The sequence below is a fragment of the Copadichromis virginalis genome, linkage group LG7, assembly GCF_057382275.1.
Source record: "Copadichromis virginalis isolate Kocher_CV1m ecotype Utaka linkage group LG7, C_Virginalis_male_GT1.1, whole genome shotgun sequence".
Taxonomy (NCBI): domain Eukaryota; kingdom Metazoa; phylum Chordata; class Actinopteri; order Cichliformes; family Cichlidae; genus Copadichromis; species Copadichromis virginalis.
In genome coordinates, this window is record NC_140624.1 from 25,437,630 (window position 1) to 25,455,569 (window position 17,940).

Here is a 17,940-nt window from a genome sequence, read left to right on the forward strand (position 1 = left end):
AATAGCAACATAAGTAATAGATTGTGATGCACCATTTTCATTTAAACTGGATGGTTTTTAGAGAAAAACACCTTTTTTTCTTTTTTTTTCTTTCTTTTTTATAAATTTCTTCTGGAACCTGCGAGTACAGACAACAACTTAAAAAATAATTCTGAATTTTTAAAATGTACAAGACATTTATATGACCCGAGATGTCAGTTTCATCTTTAATTTATTTTTCCTGGAGTGGAAAAGGTGTCTAAAATTTAACAAATGAAGCAGATTTGTAATGGAAAAAAATTGTAATTGTTATAAAAACTTTTCACCCATTTTTTAAAAGCATTTTTCTTTATACATTTTTGGAGCGGTATTTGTGTATAGACTGGAACACATTTGTGAGTAGTCAAAATTTGTGAAGTCTTTAATATACATTTTTCAACCTCTTGAGACAAACTCCTCTCCATAGTGAACCATCTGGAATGGCGTTTCCAGATGTTACAGACATTTCCACAAATTACATGCTTTAAGCGGCAGCTAATTTTAACATGTGTCTAACAGCTCAACAAATATCTGCAAGCAAACAGTTTTTGTTCAGTGTGTCACAAAATGTGTGTGCTACCTAGAGTTTCAGCTGCTTGATTTCCCAGGGAGGGTACAAAAACACTCATCGGTGACAGAACTCATCAGTGATATTTTAAGGGGAAATGTAAAAATGAAATATATAGTTAGGTGCATGTATATATTTGAATACTGACACAAGTTGTTTTTTTAACCCATTTACTTAAACATATTCCAATTATAGTTACATAGTGGACATGGGCATAATGTGTAGACTATCAGCTTTCATTTGAGGGTGGCACATTCAAATTGGATGAATGTGCCACCCCCTTTTTAAAGAAACCTAAAGTAATTGGACTATTAACTCAAAGGCTATTTCATGGGCAGGTGTTGGTAATTCCTTCATTGTGTGATTATCAGTTAAGTAGATAAAAGGCTTGGAGTTGGCCTGAGGTGTGGTGCTTGCATCTGAGTGATTGTGCTGTGAAGACAACATGCAGTTAATTGATCTCTAAATGCAAGTGAAACAAGCCATCCTTAAGCTGTGAAAACAGAAAAAAAAAACATCAGAGAAATTGCTACAATATCAGGAGTGGCAAAATGTACAGTTTGGTACATCACGAGAAAGAAAGAAAGCATTGGAGAACCCAGCAACACACAAACGAAACCCTGGACCTACACAGAAGATGGCAGTGGTGGATGATTGCAAAAGAAGAGTATTGTGTAAGTGGAGATTGGACTAGATTGGACTTTGGTGAAAATCAAAGAATGGAAAAACATTCTTTGTAGAGATGAAAGCAAGATCAACCTCTACCAGAATGACAGCAAGAGTATGGAGAAGGTGCAGAACAGCTCATGATCCAAAGCAAACCACATCATCTGTAAAACACGGCACTGTGATGGCTTGAGCGTCCACAGCTGCCAGTGGCACTGGGATGCTTGTTATTATTGATGATGTGACACAAGACAGAAGCAGCTGAAGGAATTCTGAGGTATTCAGAGACCTATTATCTGCTCAAACTGAGCTGAATGAAGTTAAATAATTGTGCCGTGTTTCATAACAGAGATGGACAATGACCCAAAACATACAGGCAAAACAACCCAGGAGTTTATTAAAGCAAAGACAGTGTCACTGTTGCCTCACAGCAAGAAGGTTCTGGGTTCATATCTCACCTGTGGCTGCTCTGTGTTGAGTTTGCATGTTTGCCGTGCAAGTAGCCCTTAAATCAATTCAATAAGCAGATTTGGGGTTTAAAAAGTCAAACTTGCTTCTACAAGATTAATTTTTCCTTTTTTTTTAAAGTTTCTTCAGATGATTGTATATTTTGTGCTTGTTGGGTCAAAAAAAGTTAACTGCTTCTGGGAGAGGATGATGATTTATGTAAATTTGCTCAAAAGCTCTCTTCCATTTCACCCAGCTCATGTTTGAAAATTCACTGCAGGACGCTCTTTACACTGTAAGTTGTCATTTAATGTCATTTATACAACTTCTGCCATTTAACAACTTTATTTTTTATCAGCAGATTTCAGAAAGAAATTCTTAGTTCATGAACCGCTGGCATAGTACATAAAAAGTAAAGATTCTGTGAACGGGTCAATGAAGATTTATTTTTAATTCAATGTGTTAAATTGTACGAAAGAGTGACAAAACAGTCTTGGAAACAACTGCTCTGATGTCTGAACGGCACCACATTTCCAGGACTGCTATTAGCACCTGTGAAAACAAAAGAAAGAAAGTGTGAAACTAAGGTTTAATATGTGTTGCCCAACACACAAGTTATATTTAGCAGCATTAGCTGCTAAAAAACACCTTTTTATGACACCTTTGTGATGCTTTATAATGTGAATGTGTGTGAATAAATTGCAAGTTATTTAAATGTCACCATCTTGCAACAGTGATAAAAAGCTTACGATGGTTTCCTTCCTTCATATTCAAAGCACACTGCCTTCTGGTGCTAGTCAGGTAGCATAGTTAAAGAGTTAAAAAGTCGGTAGTTGAAATATAAATGGCTGTTGCAACTTTTTCCCCCCATTATTTTTATTCATCACCTAAATGCAGTTTATATTACTGTAACCATAGTGATGAAGCTCCTCTACCTCAAAGTACAGATTTATACAGAAACCCAGATCTTTCATCAAGATTTGTGCATAAATGTAACCAAATCATTGCCTTAGCATTGTATTACAATGAAAATCTCAGTTATTCATTTACTTAAATTTAATTATAACATGTTGCACATTCAAAACTCATGTTGCATTTCTTACTGTTTAACACTTGTACAGCCTGTTCAGTCTGGTGATGTCATTCTGGCTCATCTGAGTTCCTGTGCCAAATTCAACATTGGGATTGGGAATGGGCTCCATGGTGGGCTTGTTGTTGCCAGAGAAGGCATACCTGGAATAATGTACAGCGGGTTTGTTTGTATTCAAGAAAAAATGAGAAACTATTGCTTTATAATTGAAATGGTCTCTGTGGCTCTCATTGGAAAAACAAAAAGAAAAGAGCAAGTAAAAGTTTGTCAGTTGGCTCTCATTAAGAGGATGATGTCTTCATATTTTCTATATTCAGAATCACTACGTGCTGGTAAGAGGTGCTTACATTTTTTTCAGCGTGCAGAAAAACCCTTGATTAATTTTGCATAAACAGCAAAAAAGAAAGTTATCAAAAAACAATAATAATAATAAAAAAAAACCCTGAACTAAAACTTAAAACTGAATGAACAGATGTCTGATGAAAGTGATCCAGACCTGTGGTACTGCATGACTGAGTTGTAGTCATAGGGGGTGTTCTGGTTCAATGTGTTGATCTTGTCAAAGGCATACGCCCAACCTGAGAGAGAGAAAGTGTCATATGCATCAGAAAAGGCTGATGAGAGTTAATGTTTGCATTTAGAGCCTCAAACTCTGTTTGCTCTATAGTTAAAAGGTTAGTTTTATAATTTTACACATTTGAGTTTATAATATATTTAATGACTTTATTGTCACTTACCTCACTTTATAATTTAAAGTATGACATTTAAGTTATTTCTTATCGAATTTTGTAAAATCACTTCGATCCCTAGTTGAGTGCATCCTGTCCTGCTGTGTTGCTGTTCATTATGGAAGATCATTTTAAAGCTAAACTGTAACCCGAAACACACCAACAGCCCAAAGAGACCAGAGAGTGCCACCAAAAACAGAAATCAGACCGGATGCGATGTTCTCCCACAGGATTCGGATGTGCTGGTCCCTGTCAGAGCGACACTGCTCATGGTTGAAACCGAGGGCGTGGAGCAGCTCGTGCTGGACGGTGTTATGGTAGAGACAACCCTGACGGTCCAGAGACACTGCCTGGCCATAACCAAGGCGACCGACATAGGAGTAACACCTGCATTCACACAATAAGAAAAAAGAAAGGAAAAAAAGAAAAATGTATTGTTATCATCCCTTACAAAGCAAAGCAAATTATCTAAACGAAACTATAATAAGGTTCTACAAACAAAATGTTTTCTTTTAACTAATAAAAGACTATCACAGTCATTTAAAATGATAAAATATAATGGCTATGTCTGTCAAGTAAATTATTATTTATTAATTAATGTAATTAATTAATAAATAATTGTGATTAAAAGTCATACCAAAGAAGATTTTAAATTCTTGCTGAAATTGGAAACTGAAATTAACTCTGATATTTAACTCTGTAGAATAAAACAAATGACTAGGAAGCACAGAGTGTGGGCCATCACAGTATGATTTTAAAAATGCATAAACAGTTTAAGAACCTCCAAGGACTGCACAGTTTCCACACACACACACACACACACACACACACACACACACACACACACACACACACACACACACAGAGAGAACAGCAAGAACACAGATTATCACCCATTGATGGACTGGATGTTCAGGTAGTCTCTCTGGTTGGCTCTTGGGACGAAGCGAATGCAGGAGACGTCTTGGAATGACAGCAAACCTCGCTCAATGATGGAGCGCTCACGAGAAGCTGAGAAGCAGAGGGAAGAATATATTTCCACCTACTGTCATCTGCTCAGTATCTGTAATTACAGAAATACTTTGAAATCTACACTGATTACAGTTTTTTACAGACGCTAGGACACATTTCTCAATACTTAGGTCACGTTTGCAAAACTCCTCACACAGTGAGCACAACAGAAGTCTATGTGGGCTAAACTGAGGACCAGTTATCATTGTTTTGGCACAAAATGCATTCAATGACTACATCTCTCAAATTTCATGAATTATCTTCTCACTCAGACACAATAACTGCCAAAAATCTTTGTACGTACAGGACATTTTGCATGTGCTTACATACTGTTTTCAAAACTGTTAAACTTATGGCCAAAACAATAACACAATGCAAACTGAATAAGACAGCAAAATCCAACGGCAATATTTTATTGAAACATATTTCCAATCTAAAAATGCAGTTTAACCAGCCACAGCTGATTCTCATTGTAGATGAACATCTACACAGATGTTACTCCTTCAATTTCATTACAAAAGGAGACAACTGCTGAATAGGTTTTTTTGTGATGTAAAATGGCCAGCCAGAAATGGAGTAGATTAGCATTACTATTGTATGTGTATCAGTGGATGGTGTGTATACAAATTCTTGTATTTTGGGATTACTTAGTGCAAAAAAATAAAAATACATAAACAAATTAACGAATTCTGCATGATGTCTGATTCATTCCAGTAACATATATTGAAATTATAAACAGAGATGTGTCCTTGTTTTACACAAGAAAACACTGTGTAATGCTACATGTTGTTAGTGTTTTTTAGGTCATTGTTTTGTGGGTGACAAAGTGTGTTTGTCGGCTGTCAACCTTTGCTAGTGTTCTGGAAGAATGAGGTTATTTGAGACCTGAATGAAGTGTTTTGGTAGTTGTAGTGCATTTTGAATGTGAAATGAACTGCTTTGCCAAGCTGATGGTCAGTTAGGAGGATTGTGTGAAGTGTTTTGCAAAAGTGACCTAAGTATTGGGAAATGTGTCCTAGCGTCTGTAAAAAACTGTAACATGGAAAATGCAATAAGGATTCATCAAAATCAAATGTTTTTTAGCATTTTTGTCGTTTAAACTTTGAGCTCCATTGTCAGTTTGTAGTTATTGCAAAATAAAGTCTTTAGTTTTTATGTAGAATTTAAAGTAGTTGTTGCTGTTTTTTTTAAGTGTTAAGCCAAAAATTGTGGCAAAGCATTAAATAAAGATGTACAAATCGCAGGTTTATTCCTTTTTCATTCTCCAACGGAGTATAACTACAACACAAAGTTTAACTTGTGAAACAAGACCGGACACAGAAAAATCACAGTTGATTTATTAAGCTATTCACTTCATTTCATTCAGATTTGTTTTCTGTGCTGTTTTGGGATTTTTTTTGTTTTATGAGCTTGTTTCACTTTGATTTTACAGTCCATTAGTTCATTTGATCAGCTGCTTTATTCCAATTTTAAAACTGCCTTAATAATTCTTGAGTTACTTACAGTAATGAGAGGCGATGACGTAGGGGACATAGACGTTTCCATCGCTGGATTTTCCCCACATGCAGCCAGAGGAGGTGCAAGGATCAGCATTCCTTTGATTCTCATTTTCATAAGCAATGTCATCAATGATAAAGGGCTCCTCTGCTGTGTGCACTGTGAAATGAGAGCACTGAGTGATTTGATGATATATCAGTGTATGGTAAAGTATATCAAAGTACTGTTGTGCAAATGAGCAAAATACCTTCTTGCTCTGAGGCGACAGTACTAACCACTGCACCGCCATATGGAAAATAATCAATGTATCTAATGATAATTTTGCTTCATTTTAATCTCAGTGAATGGACTACAACAGGATCTTATTTCTTTTACAAAATGTATGCTCCAAATTTATGTAACATTGAAGGTCAGCAGTTTTGTCATCTTAAGCTCAGTGGTTTCATAAAATATTATTATTGATATATCATTAATCTCAAAAAATCTGGAAGAACCTTGAGTCTGGATTTTAACAACAAATCTGTAATATTTTCCTGAGATATTTCACAATAGAAATACAGGATTCACACAAGCAATGTTCAATCTCAGAACGAAGAGTGGAGCAAAAATAAATCTGGAACCATAAAGGCCGGAAGTAATATGTATATGTATAAGTAATATGTAAATGAAGTATAAATATCTTACCTACATCCTTGTTGGCCCTCCACAGGAGCTCAGCGACAGACAGATCCTAGCTCAATCAGATGGCATCATTCATTAGTGAGGATTTACATGGAAAATCTTCGGTTTTCAATTGAAATTTGTTTCCAGAAAGATGAAATAAAGTCTTTACATGTTTTACAAACTCATGTGTGAATGTGGTTATCTGAGGAATGATTCTTGGCAGATGTCAGTTCAGCAAATTCATTGCATTCATTGCTTGTCAGTATTTTTCTTGGATCATTCACTCAGTCACGGCCAGAGATAGGCAGTAACTGTAATCCGATTACTTTTATCAAGTAACGAGTAAAGTAAGGGATTACTATTGCAAAAACGGTAATTAGATTACCGTTACTTTCCCGTAGGAACGCTGCGTTACTGCGTTACTAAAGCCGTGATTTTTCTTGCAGAATGTCTCATGATGGTGACGTAAACGAGTGCGACGTTTGTGGCAACCGCTGTGTGCAGATCAACAATGGATAATATATCGAGTGCGGGAAAGAGTATGAGCGTGCAGCGTTTAAAGCGTGGAAGTACTGACCTTACTTTGAGTTTGATTCCATAAAAAGTGACAAAAACATCAGCGTCCGTTGTGCGTGGGAAGAAAACTTCTTTTTACAGCGAAAAAAACCCCTAAACTTCCAAACAAGCACCGAGTGCGCAACGACGTAATGGAAAACTCACAGAGAAACTCGCGGATTCTTCCACTGACCGCGGCACACCTGCACCAGGGTAAACCTCCGCCTACCCTACTCCTGCTTTACAGATGAAAATAGAGCAACAGGACCGCTGAGTCTTTGACTTAATTTATTTTCTGCTGTTTTACTTGCATCTATTTGAAAGACTGAGTGTAAACACAAAAAATATTTTATTTTATGTGCTGGAATGTGCAGAAAATAGGTTTAAATATTAAACAAATTTCTTCCAGTCAGAGAATGTTGCATATAATTAAAATTTTGCTTGATGCATAAAGTTAAAAGATTAAAACTAATAAAACAAGTTTTAAAAAGGGACCTTTCCATTTGATTACATTTTGTATGATGGATTATGTAGAAAAAGTAGAATTGGGCTGAAAGATCTATCACTTTATCACCTATTCAGGTTGTAAATCGTGTTTTTAAAAAGTAACTAAGTAACTAAGTAATTAATTAATTTTGCAAATAAGTAATCAGTAAGGTAACGGGATTACTTTTTTGGGGAAGTAATCAGTAATTAGTTACTGATTACTTTTTTCAAGTAACTTGACCAACACTGGTCACGGCTACCCAACATGAGGTTTTCCTGCTTTGGTGAGTGACTTTTGAGTATTTTGTAGGTCTGTTATTTAGTATCAATTAGCAGGTATTTGTGTCTGTATAGTCTATGACTGCAGCTTGAAAACCAGCAATCTAGAAGGCCTGACAATCCACCACCTCTTCTGGCTCCGAGACTTAAGAAGGTCTTAAGAGCTTGGAAACAAAAGTGACTGGACTTTTTTAAGTTTCTTGAAGATGTTTCATCTCTCATCTGAGAAGCTTCTTCAGCTCTACAACCAATCGATGGAGATTCCCGGATAATTAAACCCTAGTTGGGGTTATTCTCATTGACCCACTATTAATCACGTGACTCATCACATGAGTCAAAGCGCAAAAAAATGAATGGTTCGTTATCACCAGAGGTTTCAAGTGATATCAAATTCGCCTCTTAAGGTACCATTGGATCAATTCTTTTCTTCTCTTGTATGCACAGTGTAATGTTGCATAATTTAACCTAACACAATCATGTCTTGGAAAAATTTGAATCTGGAATTTAAACAAAGCTGTCAGATAAATGTAGTGAATTAAGAGAGCAATATTCTCTTAATGAAATGGAGTAAATGTAGCATTAAGTGGGATTTGTAAGTTCGATATTTAGGATATCCTCACCTTCTCATCAGCCCAGCAGAGGACAGAGGCTCCGAGGAGAATCAATAAACTGAGTGTGCATTTCATGAAAGCCATGTCACACAGTGTTAACACCTGGATCCTGCTGCAGCTCCTGTTTATACCCTTCAGTATATCTGCTGACTCGCAAAAAAACTCATTGACATTGCTTTACTTGGAGATAAGGAGGAAGTTGCCTTGAAAACATCCTGTCCTTTCCCACCAGCATCAAAACTATACCCATAATGCTGTGTGAGAATGCTGCCCCAGAACACCTGATCAATGTTTTTGGGGAGTTTGAATATTTTAGCAGCTGTAAGTGGTTTGGTTTGTCTGTTTGTTTATGAGAGCAGGCATGATTGTTTATGTATGTCATACATACATAAAGAAATTATGGGCAGATTTGGATGAAAACTTTACTACAGTTGGAGCTTGGCCTGCCTGACAGATTATGTCTTGGAGACAATTCAAAGCCAAATCGGGCAAATTTGCACCTTTTTCAACAAATTGTTTTGAATACATAACAGACAAAATGAATACAGGAGAGTGACATCCTCTGTGTTAATTCAGCATGTGGCTTAAATGTAAATGTATCTTAAGTTCTACCTCTGGGTGATTTTCTGATAGATGGACATTACAGCATCAAGTATTTTGCACAGATTACAAATGGACATTTTGTCAAGGTTTTACATTTCGTGTGACCTTACATGCTCTTCTTGACCTCTTTCAACAGATGCCATGAGGACAAATTGCCTGCAGTGTCCTGTGGTGTTTCACTCTTTTAATCTTAAAACAGTAAATCTGTCCTCTCTAGGGAAACTGGTTGGGATATTCAACAGCCATTGAAAGATAGGGCCTGGATTACAATTATACATTTTTATATATATACACGTGTGTGTGTGTGTGTGTGTGTGTAACTAAGCAGTATATATATATATATATGTGTGCAGTAAGCAGTTTTTAAAGCTTTTACATATTTTTGAGCTTGACTTGAAAGGCAGACTCTGTTTCACTATCTGGCTTTCTGACTTTCTCTTTTGATAAGTAGTGCTGAATGTTATGACTGACTGCATCTGGTAGTTTCTCAGGATAAAATTGATTTGTTTGACAGCACTCAGTGGACTGACCAATACTTGGAACAGAGGGAAAATCCAAGGAACTGAGTGAAGATCTAAAAAGGAGCATTACAGAATCACACAGGTTGACCAGGTCCCTTAGAGCAAATTGTAAACAACTGCAGATTTCAAGATTAGTTCAAACAGTTGTATGAAATTATGAGTTATTCAGCTGTATCACCACTTTGCTATGACATTAATAAAAAGAAAAAAGAAAAAAAAAAGAAAAAAAAATGATGGTTAGGATTTTCAGTTAATGCCCAAGACCCACCAAGGTTAGAGCCTGCCATGAACTGGAAAATGCCAGAACACTAGTGTCAATGTCCACAAAGACACAAGTTTTACATCACCATGGATTGAGAGAGTGCTGACAAAGTAAGAAAACCCCTGCTCCAGATTCCACACCATCATGCTCAACTGAAACTTGAAATTACTGACATGAACAAGCCAAATTTCTTCAGGAGACACAATGACAAATGAAAAGAGGCATGTTCGGAGAAGTAAAGGTGACGTTTTAAGCAAGGTGGTGGGACTGTCATACTCTGGCTTGTTTTGCTGCTAGTGGTACCAGTATATTGCACAAAGTGGGTGGAATAATGAAGAAAGGACTACCTCCAAATTCTTCAACTCTGTATCAAAGAAAGTGGCAAGTGAAACTTGAGCACAGTTGGGCTTTCCAACTCGACAAAGATCCAAAAATAACACATTAAAACTGGTTTTTGGAATGGATAAAAATGCTAACATTAGCCTCCTGGAATAGTTTTCCCAAAGCCCTGACCTCAAACCTACGGAGCTCCGCAGGGGACATGGGAGAAAAAAAAATTAAGACGGACTAACTCGGGATCTCGCAAAAGTTTCATCTCCAAAAACGTTGCAGCACTTTTGCAAATATGTGATGTCTTGTAAACTGAGCAGATATCTGACGTTTACACAACTACATTCACGCCTCAAAATATCTTAAAAGTGTATTTTGTGACCCAGAAAGAGTAATATTACAACTAAGTAGCTGCTGACGTTGTTGGAATTCAACTTTTGCACAACTTTTGCGAGATCCCGAGTTTTTTTCCCCCATGTCCCTTCGTACAAACCTATCCCTATTGCCCTATTGAATATTGTGGGCCATGCTGGAAAGCTGGGTCCCCTCCAGGAACTTATCCGATGTAAATGAACCTAACAGCAATAGAATATCTAACCAGAATCATTTCAAAAGCTTGTTGATGTCAAAGGTCACCTCAATGCCCTTTTTCTTGTAAGGTTTTTGTTGTATTGTAAACAGGGGGGTCCAGCTCCAGGCCTCGAGTGCCGGTGTCCTGAGGGTTTTTGATCTCACCCTGGTTCAACACACCTGAATCAAATGATGAGTTCATTACCAGGCTTCTGGAGAACTTCAAGACATGTTGAGGAGGTCATTTAGCAATTTGAATCAGCTGTGTCGGATCAAGAACACATCTAAAACCTGCAGGACACCGACACTCAAAGCCTGGAGCTGCCTACCCCTGCCCTATAAGCAGGCACCTGGCGAAGAAAGAAAAATTCCCCTTTAACGGGAAGAAACCTCTAAAGAAAATCTATTAAGTGGAAACCTTTTCAGCAGAGGAAAAGAAATAACCCATCACCCTTCAATATGCATTCTGAAAGGTCTGAATGCTTTTTTCAACTATAGTCTAAAAAGTAATGAAAATATAGCAGGTTTAGTCATAACTGAATGCAACATTGAACACTGAAAAATGAACAAGAAAAATAGTTTTCAGTTCAAGCAATTCACAGACGCAGATGTTTGAAGCAGTTTGTTTAATCTTTTCATACACATGCAAACAGCAGTGATATCATTTTCCCACATTCATCTTCACATTTAATCTGACATCAACAGGTTGTGCTTCTAGTTGATGTGCTTCAGGTCAAGTTTGCAGGTTTTTGGGGGACCTTTCTTGCTCTTTTAGACCTCCTTCAACAGAAGACCATAAGGGCGGATGGCCTGTTCTACTATCGCCTGCTCTTCTTGAGCTGAGAACACAGACGGGATGGGAACCAGCCAGTACTTATCGTTGTTGTGTTTCTGCCTGTACTCTGGGTTGATCCGATTTTGCAGAATCACTTTGTATTGCTTGCCATTCTTTTGACAAGTGAAGGTTTTGGCATAAGAGACAGCTTCATTGACGTAAGGGGTAGAGTAAATCCCTCTGCCATAGACCTGACCTGGACCTGGCTGTTAAATAAAAGTAAGATATATATATGTTATATTATTAAATACTGATACATTAAATACAGGCCTAATATGGAAATAGGACAAAAAGAGCACTGAAGTGGCTTAAAGGGTGAGCAGCTCTTGTGTGGCATAAATACGTTTATGTGCCATAACAATGGACATGCTATGGAAAAATATTCTGACAGAGATAAATAACAATAAATAAATAAATATACAAAAACCTGCAGCTTACAGGTTTTTGACATTATTCATAGGAAAAAGCCTTCTCAACACTTTTGCTCAACAATGCTCAACAAGTACAAGTACAGCTACAGTTTGCTCCTGAGGTCCTAGACATGCAGGCGTCCTCTCACAGTCACATAACTGCTATTTACTGCATTTCCTTTTCTTTGTGTTGTGCTGAGATTTTCATAGCTTGTGACTTGACATGTGACAAAACCATTCAACTCTCTTTTTGACTCTTTTCTCAACCCTGGGATAAAATCCAGACTTTAGAAAACTGAAGTGCTGCATGGGACACAGTCTCAGCATCTCAGCATGTGGAATAAGAGACCAGGAATATACATAAAGTGGGACAGTTGGTGGCATTCCATGCAATTTCAAAATATTAAATATCACAATTATACATCATATAAAATGTTACTGTAAAGCAATTGTACTGGGTAAAATAATGGGTTGTGATGATAACATAATCAAACCTTGTAGAATCCTTCGATGATGCCCGCAGCTCCTTCCTTAGATGTCCCATGGTAGGACACAGGCCACTCCCCTGGCACTGACGCAGTGCTTCGGTACCGAGTTCCCAGCCATGTATTTCCATCATACTTATTCAGGACCTGTGACAAAATATGAGGTGATGCAGGTGTATCTGGACCTGTATTTGTTTCAGACAGTCCATAGTTCATCTCTGCAAACTGTATCTTCAATTAAAGTCTGAGCTTCTGCATGTTGTACATATAGCATTTAAAAGTGCTTTACCTTTGGGACAAACTATTCTATTGATCTTACTTTGAATGGGGAGAGTCAGATATTTGGCTGTCTTTTATTTTCTACAACTTAAGAGCATCATGATGTACCAGTTATGCTTATAACACACATATGATATGTAATATGCTAAATAACTGTTTAACTATTCTTTTTCAAACCCAGTTCTAGTTCCATTGACACTGTTCACCTCTCTACATTTTTATTTTGAGGTCAATTCATTTCCAGTGCACTACCTGGAAAGCACTCTGGAAGTAACAGACTGCATACAGTTAATTCAATCAGGTCAAATTAGTTTTTTAAGGTGTGAGTTGAGACCAAATCTTTGCAGAAAATTCTTTACAGATGATTTGTTATATTGTTTTCTTATAATTCTATTTCTGTAGTTTAAAAAAAAAAGGCCTAGTATTTGACATAAAAGAGAGGACTAAATGCAGTTATTGATTTCCAAGAAACTGATGAAGAAGAATATTGTTGAGAACACTAATAAACTTCTAGTTTAGTTTCAAAAATGAGCTGGAAGGAAATTCAGGGAACCAGAAGTTTCAACTTTCTAATGATTGCAAATATCTGAAGCCCAAAAAGTATTTTACTGGGATGTCATTGAATTTGTGCTCTACAGCCCGGCTTAAAGATCAATTAAAGCAGCTTAGACTCTAAGTAATGAGCATGAATAAAATGGTTGATGCTGATCTCAATTCAAAGACAAATTTACCTTGAGGGCAAAACGGTACCAACCACTTGGTCGTTCATACACCTCTCCGCCTCTGTAATAGGTCTCTGTGTCTTGGAGACCAGAGAAATCGTAGTCAAATGTTGGATCAAAGAATTCGCTCTCATCGATGATGAAACACCTTTCTTGTGGTGCAGTTCGAAAACAGGTGTCAGAGCCTGAACATTGCCCTCCATCTTGCAGAACACGTTGAATTCTGGCAAAGTTGTTTCTTGACACTGGGCTGCAAGTTGAGAAAGACAGCTGAGATTAGGGTCTGAATAAACCTGACCATCAACAAAAGAAAAGAAATGCTGCTCTTTCACTGGATGTTTTCTCACTCTCTGCAAACCAAACTGCAACATTGTTGTCAAAATTCTTTGAGCTTTAGAAACTACATCCTGACTGTGAATCTCAATATAATATCCCATCCATCCTCTTATCCTTTTCAGTGTTTTGTGGAGGGGGGTGCTGGAGCCTATCCCAGCTGCCTTAGGGCAATTTAGAGTTTCCAGTTAACCTATGCCCACTAACTGCAGGTCTTTGGATAGTGGGAGGAAGCCAAAGTAGAACATGGGGAGAACATGCACACAGAAGGACCCCAAATGGTGGAATTGACCTTCTTGCTGTGAGGCAACAGTGCTAACCACTGTGCCACCATGTTGCACCATTACTCCAATATAATATACTGCTACAAAAAAAATTTGAGAACTCTTCCCGTTCCCTTTTTGAGGAATGACATCAGCGCAAGTCTTAAGAATAGTTTATAATATTACAATATTTACCAGGTTTGATCTCCATCTGCGATTGCACAAATGAGACCGTTTATAGACAGCGTTGGTGCTGCTGAGCCAGGAAAGCTTGCTCTTTGGAAAACTCCAGCGTGACCTCCTGCTCTTTGGTTTTGAACAGAAATGATCTGGGCATTGCAAACTGCACCCAAAGCTTCAAGTGCAATTTCTCTGTCCATCTTGATGTTGTCTTGATGTTGTAGTCCTTTGCTCTGCTCACTTCTACCTGCAAGTGTTGTGGCTCGTGCAGAATTGGGCTTATATGTTACACTGTTTATGACGTAAACCCAGTTTGCATAATTTCTTAGATAAATCAACTTTTGACTTTTTGACCTTCCAATAGGTGTGTTTTCATTGGAACTTTCTGTTCTTCTCTTTTTTCCAGTTGCAAAATTATTCATCATCTCTTAGACTTTCACAACTGCATCCACACCCTGAATCTTAGTACAGTCACAGTTTACCATTTTAAAAACAAAATACCATTATTACAATTATTCAGTAACCTCGGTTTCATTTGCAGAAGTTGGATTCAGCAAGCCTGCAAGAATTAGCTCTTGTTTATTTATTTTTTTAAAAAGGAGGAAACTTGTTTTTTTGGAGTGGATGATAAATGATAAGAGGGCAGGGGGATAAAATAAAGGTCCAAGCGTCCCTTGGCTTTTGCCTACTTCTCGTGCTCTGACTTTTCTTGACTTTTTGACCTTCACAAAAAGAAAAGGACAGTTGAACTTCTTCTGGAATTTTTTGCTCTGTACAAACTGAATTAAAGTGAAAAAGGATGTACATATTTTTCTCACCCTGTGGCCAAACTTCCCCCTTCCTGTGGTCTGTTGACACTACTTCTTGCAATTGCAGATTTATGTTCAACAAAAATTCAGTGGCATCAATTACAGCCTGCAACTTCTGGAGTACTTTCCATGGTATTTTACTTAAATTACAGTGCTTTGAGTTCCCCAAATATAGTTACCAATGGAAACAGTAGAAGAAAGATGTCACATTTGTAAGTGTGCGCCCAGAACAGGTAGAATCCTTTGTTCATGTGTGTCTCACTTCCCTATGTCAACATCTGTGGCCCCACATCACTAGATGAATTACATGGTAGGGTGTCCTCTCATGTACACACTCTCATTTAATGTTTTTTCTTTATTTTTACTACTTTCTACATTGTAGATACAAACTGAAGACATTAAATGTACAAAACTAGATATATGGAATTATGGAGCAAAGAAAAAAAAAGGATAAATAACTCTAAATATGTTTTATGTTTTTTTGTCTCAGATTCCTGAAAGTAGTCACCCTTAGCTTTGTTGACAGCGCTGCAAACCCTTGGCCATCTCTCAATAAGCTTCATGATGTATGACAACTGTTAGAATTCATATAATGGCAAGAACCAATCAGCTAAGTAAAGACAAACAACAGTGCATCAATATTTTAAGAACTGAAGGTCATCTGTCCCCAAGTTCAGCTGCAAAAACCATCATGCGCTATGATGAAACTGGCTCACATGAGGACCACCCCAGGAAAGGACGACCTCTGTGCTGAGGATAAATTCATGTGAGTCACCAGCCTCAGAAATCACAAGTTAGCAGCACCTCAGATTAGAGCCCAGATAAATGTCACAGAGTTCCAGTAGCAGACTCATCTCTACATCAACTGTTCAGAGAAGACTGTGTGAATCAGGCATTTATGGACAAATAGATCCTGCAGCGACATGCCATTTTTTAAACTGTATTTTAAATATAAGATCTTGGATGGCAGAAAACTTTTTACAGCTTAACCAGGACAAAACTGAAGTTTTAATCGTCGGTCCCGAGGCTCAGAGAGAGAAACTCTTGTCTAAATTAGAGGCATTTTCACTATGTCCTTTGCTACAAGTGAAAAACCTGGGTGTTATTTTTGACTCTGAGCTTGGTTTTATCCCACATATTAAACATGTAACCAAAATTGGATTTTATCATCTAAAAAATATAGCCAGAGTCCGCCCTATTCTCTCTCGGGCCAACACAGAGATGCTGATGCATGCTTTTATTACCAGTCGCATTGATTACTGTAACGCCCTGCTCTCTGGTCTTCCTAAGAAGAATATTTCAACTTTACAACTTTTGCAAAACTCGGCAGCTCGTGTGCTGACGAAGACCAGAGGGCGGGCCCACATTACACCGGTTTTAGAATCGCTGCATTGGCTCCCCGTGTGTTTCAGGATCGATTTTAAGGTTCTTTTATTGGTTTTTAAATGTCTTAATGGTCTTGGGCCTTGTTTACAACATCATTAACAAGATTTATTCCAACAATAAGCAGCAAAATCAAGAGAAATAAAAGTACAATTAGTTGTAGAGACACCTGAGCAATTTCAGAATATTTCATGTAAAACATTTATGTTTGTGTACTCCACTGTAGGAAAGACTCCACTGATTAAAAACTCAGAATCAGTTGGATTATTAGAGTTTCTGAAGACGGAGAGGTGGTGGTTCAGTAATGTGCACAGATCCAGTACTTAAGGAGGATGACGATCAGAAGGACAGGTTGATGAGGGGAGCATTGTTCTCAGTCTTGTCCTCAGGACTCCACTTGATAAGCGGAGAGCTCAAATCAATCAGCTGAAAACAACAAATGCACAGTTACAGAGCTGCTTTGGGTACAAGGTTACTGAAATCTGAAGCACCAAACGAACAAACTGCATCACAGTGAAACAAATCTGTTAAAATACTACATATTCAAAAAACCCTCATCTAAAATATTTTTGAGGGTCTTGAAAGGAAGATGTAGCCGTTACGTTTCTGTTTGACTTCATCTTGCACAACATGTTGAATTCTGGCAAAGTTGTTTCTTGACATCGGGCTGCAAGTTGAGAAAGACAGCTGAGATTAGGGTCAGAATAAACCTTCTGACCATCAACAAAAGAAGAAAAGAAATGCTGCTCTTTCACTGGATGTTTTCTCGCTCTCTGCAAACCAAACTGCAACATTGTTGTCAAAATTGTTTGAGCTTTGGAATCTACATCCTGACTGTGAGTCTGTAGTCTTATACTCAAATATACTGCTACAAAAAAACTGAAAAACTCACGTTACCTTTTTGGAGGAATGACATCAGCACAAGTCTTAAGAATAGTTTATATTACAATATTTACCAGGTTTGATTTCCATCTGCAACTGTATGAATGAGAGTTTTGACAGACAGCGTTGGTGCAGCGGAGCAGGAAAAGCTTGCTCTTTGGAAAGCTCCATCGTGAGCATCTGCTCTTTGTTTTTGAACAGAAGTGATTTGGGCATTGCAAATTGCACCCAAAGCTTCAAGTGCAATTTCTCTGTCCATCTTGACGTTGTAGTCCTTTGCTCTGCTCACTTCTACCTGCAAGTGTTGTGATTCATGTAGAATTCGGCTTATAGGTTAAACTGCATCGTGACACCTCCTGAGACACGCTGCAGTTTACATCATTTCTTAGATAAATCAACTTTTGACTTTCCAATAGATGTTTTCATTGGAACTTCCTGTTCTTTTTTCTTGTGA

General features: G+C 37.6%; 2 protein-coding genes across 3 annotated transcripts; both read right to left on the reverse strand.

The window, feature by feature from the left end:
- Window positions 1–2,131: 2,131 nt before the first annotated feature.
- On the reverse strand, window positions 2,132–8,726 carry LOC146705102 (high choriolytic enzyme 1-like). The gene is made up of 8 exons (XM_085462676.1): window positions 8,629–8,726; window positions 6,710–6,755; window positions 6,032–6,184; window positions 4,411–4,528; window positions 3,726–3,904; window positions 3,286–3,367; window positions 2,803–2,932; window positions 2,132–2,251 (listed from the first exon to the last, which is right to left on the reverse strand). Exons 1-7 carry the CDS (start codon window positions 8,701–8,703, stop codon window positions 2,806–2,808), a joined length of 780 nt encoding a protein of 259 aa, XP_085318802.1. The 5' UTR covers window positions 8,704–8,726; the 3' UTR covers window positions 2,132–2,251; window positions 2,803–2,805.
- Window positions 8,727–11,522: 2,796 nt separating this feature from the next.
- On the reverse strand, window positions 11,523–17,766 carry LOC146705103 (uncharacterized). Of its 2 annotated transcripts, none has more exons than XM_085462680.1 (4): window positions 17,561–17,766; window positions 13,646–13,886; window positions 12,645–12,782; window positions 11,523–11,946 (listed from the first exon to the last, which is right to left on the reverse strand). In XM_085462680.1, the coding sequence occupies exons 1-4, from the start codon at window positions 17,743–17,745 to the stop codon at window positions 11,677–11,679; spliced, it is 834 nt and encodes a 277-aa protein (XP_085318806.1). In that variant the 5' UTR covers window positions 17,746–17,766; the 3' UTR covers window positions 11,523–11,676. The 2 variants fall into 2 exon arrangements, with proteins under 2 accessions (XP_085318806.1, XP_085318805.1); XM_085462679.1 differs by lacking the exon at window positions 17,561–17,766 and adding an exon at window positions 14,428–14,655.
- Between the last annotated feature and the right edge of the window lie 174 nt (window positions 17,767–17,940).

What these genes read in the sequence shown, in the direction of transcription:
- LOC146705102 (XM_085462676.1), bottom strand. Translation starts at nt 8,703, where the DNA reads ATGGCTTTCATGAAATGCACACTCAGTTTATTGATTCTCCTCGGAGCC. An exon ending in AACATCCAGTCCATCAATGG is followed by an intron (nt 3,905 to 4,410) that starts GTGATAATCTGT and finishes GTGTGAATGCAG; the next exon opens with GTGTTACTCCTATGTCGGTC. An exon ending in TCAGTCATGCAGTACCACAG is followed by an intron (nt 2,933 to 3,285) that starts GTCTGGATCACT and finishes ACATTATTCCAG; the next exon opens with GTATGCCTTCTCTGGCAACA.
- LOC146705103 (XM_085462680.1), bottom strand. Translation starts at nt 17,745, where the DNA reads ATGGACAGAGAAATTGCACTTGAAGCTTTGGGTGCAATTTGCAATGCC. An exon ending in GCAGATGGAAATCAAACCTG is followed by an intron (nt 13,887 to 17,560) that starts GTAAATATTGTA and finishes CTCAACTTGCAG; the next exon opens with CCCAGTGTCAAGAAACAACT. An exon ending in TCATCGAAGGATTCTACAAG is followed by an intron (nt 11,947 to 12,644) that starts GTTTGATTATGT and finishes TTTATTTAACAG; the next exon opens with CCAGGTCCAGGTCAGGTCTA.